At 52.0% G+C, this 10,000-nt stretch overlaps 1 protein-coding gene across 9 annotated transcripts in view; it reads right to left on the bottom strand.

The window, feature by feature from the left end:
- LOC113570381 (utrophin-like) overlaps nt 1-10,000 on the bottom strand; it is a 112,622-nt gene that overhangs the window by 17,575 nt on the left and 85,047 nt on the right. For 6 of the 9 annotated variants that reach the window (XM_035521347.1, XM_035521345.1, XM_035521346.1 and 3 more), the window contains 5 exons: nt 9,415-9,572; nt 7,679-7,845; nt 5,364-5,475; nt 3,943-4,079; nt 256-294 (listed from right to left, as the gene is read on the bottom strand). In XM_035521347.1, coding sequence (XP_035377240.1) covers nt 256-294; nt 3,943-4,079; nt 5,364-5,475; nt 7,679-7,845; nt 9,415-9,572 — 613 coding nt within the window. Of the gene's footprint in view, nt 1-255; nt 295-3,938; nt 4,080-5,363; nt 5,476-7,678; nt 7,846-9,414; nt 9,573-10,000 lie in introns of those variants that run through there. The other 3 variants (XM_035521344.1, XM_035521348.1, XM_035521349.1) reach the window with 2 other exon arrangements.

Genomic DNA, 10,000 nt, shown 5'->3' on the forward strand with positions numbered 1-10,000 from the left:
ACACCCTCTGCGAGGCGGTGGGGCATCTACTGGGCCGGCGGAGTGTTATGAGGATGGACAGAACAATGAAGGTTAAGAGGAGGAGAGAAAGGAGCAGGAGAAATGGAACGGCCACGGGCGGTGGATCTGGTGCCGGACGCCGGACGCATGCTGTACGGACGAGGAAGAAGAGGGAGCTGATGAAGAGTGGGTGCCGGGGTTCCTGCGGGGGGCTCGTGCCGGTGGAAAGCAGGGCGGGGTCATGCGTATACTCACTCATACTGCTCCGGACACATGCTGATCAGAGTGACCGGGCTGTAGAGGAAACACACGGGTGGGGGATGGGGGAGGGTGCCAGAGAAGAGAGTGGATTCAGGGTCAAAGGGTCGCACGATGGGCAGCGAGAGCCACACGGGCGGAGCGCGGACGTCGGCGCCCACCGGTGTCAACCTGAAGGAGCTTGCTTCACCTCACCACCTGTGGGTGGAGCTACCAGAATCCCACACCAGTGATGCCTTCATTTCACTGCTATGTCCTGCTGTGTGTGTGTGTGTGTGTGTGGGTGTGTTTTTGTGTGTGATGCGAGATGTTTCCCAGGAATGTGATCCAGAGGAGAGCAGCTACTGTACCCTGAACACCCCCCGCTGGGCTAGAGGGCTCTGCGATCGTGCTCCGCTGGAGATGACGCGTGACGCTGTTGGGAAGACAGCCGGCTAGTGCGGCCCCTGCCCTGCCCCCGGCCTTTGCTTTGTTTCTTTGTGCATTCGGTCCTTTTGCTCATGAACGCGAACGCGAGGGCGGACATGCGCGCTGGCAGCGAGCGGAACCCGATTCCCAACAGGACAGCCAGGATCAGGCTTTCACTGTCGGAGCGGACTGCCCATTTTAGCAGATGATTCAGAGAGAAGGAGGGGGAGGAGAGAGAGAGAGAGAGAGAGAGAGAGAGAGGGGGGGAGGAAGAGAAGGAGAGAGAGAGAGAGAGAGAGAGAGAGAGAGAGAGCGAGAGAGAGAGAGAGAGAGAGAGAGAGAGAGAGAGAGAGAGAGAGGGAGAGAGAAGGGGGGTAGGCAAAGAAATCAAAAGGTATCAGAAAAATAATAATAGGATTCTGCTGTCTGGGGTTTGTTTGTGCTTTCAACACGCATAATTTTAAAAATAAATCAGTCAACAAATGCAAAAAAGAAAAGAAAAGGGTGACAAAAGTATGCATTTGTCATCATAAAAGATTTTTCGTTTTGCCCTACTGATCCAATGTGTTTACAGCTGCAGGAAATACATGCAGGAGGAACCAAAGTCCACAGTGAAAGCAGGATGGGCCGCTGGTGCAGCACTGCTCCCGCTGAAGGCGGGTGGGCGCAGGGCCAAGGCTGTGACCAGCTCCGCCACAAGCAGGCTTGCCTTAACGAGGCACACTTTAACGAGGCCGGTAGAAACAGGCTTGCCTTAACAAGGCACACTTTAACAAGACCGGTATAAACAGGCTTGCCTTAACGAGGCACACTTTAACGAGGCGCACCATAACCAGGCTTGCCTTAATGAGGCCCACCATAACCAGGCTTGCCTTAACGAGGCCCACCATAACCAGGCTTGCCTTAACGAGGCCCACCATAACCAGGCTTGCCTTAACGAGGCACACTTTAACGAGGCCCACCATAACCAGGCTTGCCTTAACGAGGCACACTTTAACGAGGCCCACCATAACCAGGCTTGCCTTAACGAAGCACACTTTAACGAAGCCCACCATAACCAGGTTTGCCTTAACGAGGCACACTTTAACGAGGCCTGCAATAACCAGGCCTGCAATAACGAGGCACACTGCCTTTAGCCAAGTCGAGCCTGGCTAACAAGTCCTGACAACATCAACAATCTCGGAATACAAGATCTGGAAATAGTCCATATCCCACACCGCTCCGGGCCGACTGAGGAAAGCTGGCACCGTCCCACTCTGGGTAGGAGAGGCAGGAAGATTCCCGGCCTTCCGGCTCAAGCACCTGGAAGTTGTCCCCAGGCAATAACAGAACGTGGCCAGTAGGGGTTTTGTGAAGGCACACCGAGATGGGACTGTAACCTCAGATGACTGTGGATTTGGCAGAGGGCAGCTTAACACCAGCGCCCAAACAGCGATGGGCACACGGAAGGAAATAACAGGGCCTATAAAGAGGTGGAATGTCACCTCAGCCAGGAACCATCCACGTGAGCTCGCGTGCGGGTCCAGACGATCGCTAGCAGGAGACTGGGAATGTGCGGAGGAGAGAGGCCCGTCCGAGGGGGGGGGGTGTGATCAGACGTTTGGCTCACAGCCGGCCAGCTAGGGGGAGGGGCGGTTGAATCCGGACGCCGGAATCAAAGCACCGAGCTGTGACGCGGAGGCAATCACACTTAATGGACTGAGAGGCAAGGAAAAAATGGAAACACCCTCGGATGGAAAAGTCCACGTCAATTCATCAGCATGTCGGCCAGGAAAGCCAGCTCCCAGATGGGGTAGAATCTGGGCGTGTCCCCCCCATCCGCATCTGGCACGCTTGACTGGAACTCATTAGCCTGTCGCCATGGAGCCGGCAGACAGCTTTACTTTCGGTCTGGTCCAGGCTGGAGGAGGGGGCCAGGCTCCTCAGCAACGCTCCCTGGAGGCTGGAAGTGCACAAGGCGGCCCCGTTAAATCCCTCGCTAAAGCCCTGCATACGCACAACTCGGAATACCGCAGCCTCCTAAATGAGAAGCTCAACCAGCAGGAGTGTGTTGACAGAGAGGACAGATACACTGAACATGCTGCTTTTATAAACTCCAGAAGTTCAGAAAAAGACCTGTTAGTCTGCGAGAGATTCACTGCAGGACATGCAGCACTGATCTAGCAGTTTAGCACTGATCCAGAGGTTTAGAGCTGATCTAACGGATCCAGAGGTTTAGCACTGATCTAGCAGTTTAGCACTGATCCAGAGGTTTAGCGTTTAAACACATTTATAAGCTGGAACCTAGGAGGATGACTGGAGATGCTGAGAATGCACACACCAACATCACACTGTGTATTTGTCCACTCACAGTCTCCACACCTTTGACCTAATCTGGAGGACCCACACAGGCCTCCTGTGATTGGTGAGGCCAGAGGAGGACAGGCCTCCTGTGATTGGTGAATCCTGTCCTTCTCTAAGCTGCAGGGCGGAGCTGCTTTAAGATTTGTGTCTGTATAGCGCCGCATCAGAATGGGCGGGGCCTTACTGAGGTAGTTCTGTCAAGGTGACACACTTCAGAACACTTTCACCTGAGAGAAACCTCCCCTCCCCAAACTTTGTCATTTTGTCATTCTGTCATGTGTCAGTGTGAAACACACAGTGGTGTATCTGCAGTTGTTCATCTGAGAGACATTGGCAGTTCTCTCTAGGTGTGTGGGGGGGTTGTGTGTGGAACGTGTTGAGACATCACGGGCTCTCACTCCGAACATTGGAGAAGGCCCCACCCCCCTGCCGGAACACTGGAGAAGGCCCCGCCCCCCTCGTCGGAACGCTGATCTTCGGCCCTGCTCAATGCTGGGCAGATGTGTGTGTGTGTGTGTGTGTGTGTGTGTGGGGATGTGTGAGCAGGGGAGAGAGTCGCAGAACACAACACTGCCATTAATCATAAGGTTTGGGAACCTGTCCTTACAGAACCAACGTTATATTGAGTTATACGCCACTCTGACGCTGTATATAAATCCTAAAGAAACGCACACACTTCTCGCCTCGTGTCTTGAAAGCAGGGGAGAAAAGCCTGCTCCATTTGACCCGGACACACTCCATCTGGGACTTGCCGTCGCATCGCAAAGCGAGTCGTCTCCGCCCACACCACCTCCCGCTGAGCTCTGCTGCGCGACTGGCGGCCGAACAGCTCAGACGGACGGTGCTCGCAAACTCCGGATGACCCAACAGAACTTAAATTAGCTGACGAAGGGCTCCGGAATGTTGTGTGGAGTGCACGGTGTGCGGACTCACGTCTCCATGTTGTCCCCCTCCAGCACGGTCTGCACGGGCAGGTAGCCCAGGCGTGGGTGTTTGGCGAAGTACTTCTTGGAGCGGAACTTGTTCTTCAGGACTTTGGTGAAGTCCCGCATGTCTTCCCCTGAGGTAGTCTGGATGGGACAGAAGACGGGACCCAGAGGTCAGCGGGACGGCGAGGAAGCCGCACACAAACTGACACGGCTGTGTGCGCAGGTATTGATTCATTACCTGGCCACATATATTTAACTAGACAAACGCACAAATGAAGCCCTTCCCCCACACACAGACGACTAGATTACTAGTATTTCCATTGACCTGTGCATTACTGTAGCTAATCAGGGGCTTTAAGGTCTTCAGATAGCCGCGGGTTTTGTAAAAAAGTGCCCCAGCTAAAGGTCTGTAATACCGATCACAGTCTCTCTCTCTCTCTCGTCTCTGATCTCCCTCATCCCACCCCAAACACACCTGCATGACCTGTTTACACAGAGGGAGGGGCCAGAGCAGGTCTAATAAAAAAAAGCAATACCAGCCGGATGAAGAAGCCATGGGGTTCAAATGAAAAGGCAATATCGCCGCGACAGCCACTCGGAGGTCTTGGCCAGCTTTTCTGGCTCTGAGCTTTGACCACAGCGCGTGTTCCATCAGAAGAAGAAATTTAAACTCATTGCGCTCTTTGCTATGATGGTCATACGATAAATAAGTGTGTGTGCGGTGTGCGCTGCAGCCTGAGAGCCTGGACTGGGCATTAGTGTCTTGGCAGGTCGTCCAGTGTCGATGGCTAATGTAGCTGGGATAAGAGAATGCACTGCAGAGGACAGAGGAGGGCAGGAGGGGAGGAGAGGGGAGAGGAGAGGAGGGGAGGGGAGGAGAGGAGGGGAGGAGGAGAGAGGGGAGAAGAGGGGAGGAGGGGAGGAGGAGAGAGGAGGGGAGGAGGAGAGAGGAGAAGAGAGGGAGAGAGAGGAGAGGAGGGGAGGAGAGAGGGGAGGAGGGGAGGAGAGAGGGGAGGAGGAGAGAGGAAAAGAGGAAAGGAGAGAGGGGAGGAGGAGAGAGGAGAAGAGGGGAGGAGGAGAGAGGAGAAGAGAGGGAGAGAGAGGAGAGGAGGGGAGGAGAGAGGGGAGGAGGAGAGAGGGGAGGAGGAGAGAGGAGAAGAGGGGAGGAGGGGAGGAGGAGAGAGGAGAAGAGAGGGAGAGAGAGGAGAGGAGGGGAGGAGAGAGGGGAGGAGGAGAGAGGAAAAGAGGAAAGGAGAGAGGGGAGGAGGAGAGAGGAGAAGAGGGGAGGGTGGTAAGGTAAGAGGGGAGGGTGGTAAGGGTGGTTGGCAGGAGTATGAGGGGGTGTCCATCTCTCAGGACATCACTGTGTGAAAGCAGACATGGAGGATGCCCCGCTCTCAGCAGAACGTGTGTGCGCGTACTCACAGGGGTGCAGTACTCCACCATGGGGTAGTTTAGCTTGTGGCCCTTCGCCGTACGGCCTGAGAAAAAGCAACTCTGGCACACGTCATAGTTAAAGTGCTTCAAACTACGATACCTGCGCAGGGAAAGAAGGGGAGAGAGAGAGAGAGAGAGAGAGAGAGAGAGAGAGGGGACGTTTTGGGCATTAGAGTGCATGTTTATCATGGTGGAGTGCATCATGCAACATCTCCTCATTGGAGCTGCTGCTCTTAATGCCTGTAAGCAATAATGTACACACACACACATACACACACAACAACTTCTTTATGGTCAGGAACAGAACAATGTTTCAGTCTACAGACCCCAAAACAAAGGAGATGAAACCAAAACGCTCCACTATTTCACAACTTTCATGTGTGCATGAGCAGTACAGAGCAAACTACAGTCTACAGCTACAGGACTATATAAGAACATTAACACCACTCAACTACAGTCTACAGCTACGGGACTATATAAGAACATTAACACCACTCAACTACAGTCTACAGCTACAGGACTATATAAGAACATTAACACCACTCAACTACAGTCTACAGCTACAGGACTATATAAGAACATTAACACCACTGAACTACAGTCTACAGCTACGGGACTATATAAGAACATTAACACCACTCAACTACAGTCTACAGCTACGGGACTATATAAGAACATTAACACCACTCAACTACAGTCTACAGCTACAGGACTATATAAGAACATTAACACCACTGAATTATACTCTATAGCTACAGGACTATATAAGAACATTAACACCACTCAACTACAGTCTACAGCTACGGGACTATATAAGAACATTAACACCACTCAACTACAGTCTACAGCTACAGGACTATATAAGAACATTAACACCACTCAACTACAGTCTACAGCTACAGGACTATATAAGAACATTAACACCACTCAACTACAGTCTACAGCTACAGGACTATATAAGAACATTAACACCACTCAACTACAGTCTACAGCTACAGGACTATATAAGAACATTAACACCACTGAACTACAGTCTACAGCTACGGGACTATATAAGAACATTAACACCACTGAATTACACTCTATAGCTACAGGACTATATAAGAACATTACCACCACTCAACTACAGTCTACAGCTACGGGACTATATAAGAACATTAACACCACTGAACTACAGTCTACAGCTACAGGACTATATAAGAACATTAACACCACTCAACTACAGTCTACAGCTACGGGACTATATAAGAACATTAACACCACTCAACTACAGTCTACAGCTACGGGACTATATAAGAACATTAACACCACTGAACTACAGTCTACAGCTACAGGATTGTATAAGCAGACTGTCTCCAAGAGGTAAACACGGTCTGGTCTCCGCCTGTCTCACTTCACTGTGTGTTTTGCTTGTTGTCCTTCATCAGTCCATCAGTGGACACTCCGAGGACCCGCCTCACAGCTCAGTCACACACGGAAACACACGCTCCCGCATACACGCTCCCGCATGTGGACACGAAGACAGCATTCTTACAGTCTGGCTCTCATCAGAGGAACCGAGCACCTGTATATGGGCTGGTCACCTGACTCACTACAGTACACCACCATAACAGAGCCTGGACAACTACAGAAGCCCTGTTCACCCCACAGACCAGGAGAAGGGGTCCTCCTGTCTCTCCTCCATCAACTGTCTCGCTGCTGTTTGGTGCTGTGGATCACAGGCTGACATTTAGATCAGACTCAGTGGACATTTAGATCAGCTCTCTGTCAGAGGGAGGGAGGGAGGGAGAGAGAGAGAGAGAGAGAGAGAGAGAGAGAGAGAGAGCGCGCGAGCTCCACAGTCCTATTTTCAACTGCTGCAGGAAATGCAGCTCTCAGATGTCTGTGTGTGTGAGTGTGAGCATGTGTGAGAACGTGTGGGAGATTGATGATGTGTCTCCCTGAATTGTAACTACACTGTTACAAAGTTGAAAAGCTTTCAAAAGTTTTCGCCCAGTCCTGTATTTAAAGGAACCTGATGTTCTCAGGGGGCGTGTGGAATGGCTAACGGCCCCGTCTGTCTGTGGACCTAAACACTACTGTGGGAGCTAGTCGCAAATATAGCACTTAAGCTAGAGATTTGTGTGTGTGTTTGTGTGCGTGGGTACCTGAAGCCCATTATAGGACACTCTTTATAGATGTTACACTTGGCGTGTGTGTGAGTGTGTGTGTGTGTGTGTGTGTACCTAAAGCCCACTATGGGACGCTCTTTACAGATGTTACACTTGGCGTGTGTGTGTGTGTGTGTGTGTGTGTGTGTGTACCTAAAGCCCACTATGGGACACTCTTTACAGATGTTACACTTGGCCTGGTGCTTTGCTGTCTCTGCTGCTGCCACCCTGTGCAGGACAGGAAGCCACACCATGGACTGCGGCTCCAGCCTCATCCAGTCAATAAACTGCCCCGGGCTCAGCTCCACCTTATTGGACACCTGGGAACAAAGGGGAGGAACCAGTCAGCACAGCCAATCGAGAAGGGGCGAGCTTCAGAAAAAAAAAAGCTAGGGACCTGCCTGAAGTTACGAGCACAGGAACCTGACTACTGGGAATGGACAGGCCATTGGTTAAGGTGGTCCAACGTCAGTTAGTCAGCACGCGTGCACACACACACACACACACACACACACACACACACCTCGCCCATGACCCGACGCATTCCTGGTTTGTTGAGTGTGCATGCTGAAATGACACTTATGGGGGCAGACAATGTTGTGAATATTTCAGTTCTCATTCGCTGTAACAAAAATGTCGCTGTAACACTTTTTGTTGTTTCCCAACCGTCGCCGTTTAATGGCGTTAACATTTCAAGTGGCATTTATGAGCAAAGTATCCGTATAAATAAATGAGCACACATAACAGTAAACAAAGAACATCGACTCCGAATTTACATGAGGCTCCTTGTTGGCATGGAAACTTGTGGATAATGGCAACAATCACTGGAGGTGAGGTCACTGCTGAGTCTGGAGTGACCCTTTAAAAACGAGGCTGCTAAATGTCTGTTGACAGAGATGAGGGAGGAGCGAGAACGTCAGCGCACGAACACATGGCTGCCACGCCCCTAAAGGCCCCGCCCCCTCCACCCACGTGTGCCGACCCCCGATGGTCACGCGCGCCAGCAGCAGGTCGGCAGGCTGGCCACGCCACACGCAGCCTGGTCTCTCCGCCCCTCCCAATCCCGTGACTGGTCTCGCCGCCCCTCCCTCTCGCCCCCCTCCTCCAGGTCTCTCCATGGCTAATCTCTCTGCACACTCTTTCTTCCTCCCACTCCTGCTCTTTCCATCTTTCCCTCTTTTTGTTCCTCACTCCATTTCACTCTCTTCTATGGCGATGAGGAAAGCTGATGAGACAGAACGTGAGAGAGAGAGAGAGAGAGAGAGAGAGAGAGAGAGGGAGAGAGAGAGAAAGGGAGAGAGAGTGAGAGAGAGAGAGAAAGGGAGAGAGAGAGAGAGAGAGAGAGAGAGAGAGAGAGAGAGAGAGAGAGAGAGAGTTGTTTCCATGGCAATAAGAGTGAATGATTAGTGCATGTTTATGGCTTGTCCCGACAGACAGACAGAGAGGACATGGATGATCCATCACCGGATATTTTGGGAACAGTTCCTTCCTCCATGTCCTCCTCCTCTCACAATGTCGGTTTGTCTCCCAATTTCTCGCTCTTCTGCTCAAATGGCCTGGTCCCTGTCTGGCTAAAACACTGCAGTGGGATTTATAGCAGGTGAAGAATTGTCTCCAGGGCCTGAGAGTGAACCTGCAGGGCTAGAAGTTCATAACGCTGAGGCGCGGGGCGGAGGGGGAGGGGCCATAACGCTGAGGCGCGGGGCGTAGGGGGAGGGGCCATAACGCTGAGGCGCGGGGCGGAGGGGGAGGGGCCATAACACCATAAGGGCAGAAGGCGGGAACATAGATGACACCACGCACAGGACTCAGTAGGTCACCCAGCCATGTGCACACTTGAAACAAAACCCTAAATGGTATGGGTGTGTGTGCGCGTGCGTTTCACGTACGTGCTGGAAGCAGCTCCGGACGCTGGGCTCGATGTTGCTCCCTCCGAAGGCGGCGACCTCTCCGAGCTGCCGAGGGATCTGGATGGCGTCGTGTAGGAGAAGACCGAGCTGCCTCTGATCACACGTATCACCAACAGAGGAGACCTGATTAAACAAGCCTACACACAGACAGAGACACACACACACACACACACACACACATCAGAAGCTTCCCTGGTATACAAGTATAAAACACCTGTAACCCGATTAAAGTCTCCATCATCAGGGGCAGTGGTATTCGCACGGCACCGGTCCCCAAACACTAAGACTACAGACTCAATAACGTAATGAAAAATGAAACAGTAAGAGTGAACCGAGATCGACGCCACGACAGTGCAGATTTACACCAATCACGTATTCAGATTGGATTCAGACATATTGCTCGTTCTTTTGACGTCACTCACGAGCCCTCGCAGGAAGGAGGAGTGGGAATGAACTGAACGAACCTCGCATCTGGCAGTGCGGCCTGAACGCACACACCCGTCAGCACAAAGTAATCTTTAATTGCTGATTTAGGTGGCAGATATACTATAAGGCTTCTCCAGCA

Source organism: Electrophorus electricus, chromosome 22 (assembly GCF_013358815.1).
Source record: "Electrophorus electricus isolate fEleEle1 chromosome 22, fEleEle1.pri, whole genome shotgun sequence".
NCBI lineage: Eukaryota > Metazoa > Chordata > Actinopteri > Gymnotiformes > Gymnotidae > Electrophorus > Electrophorus electricus.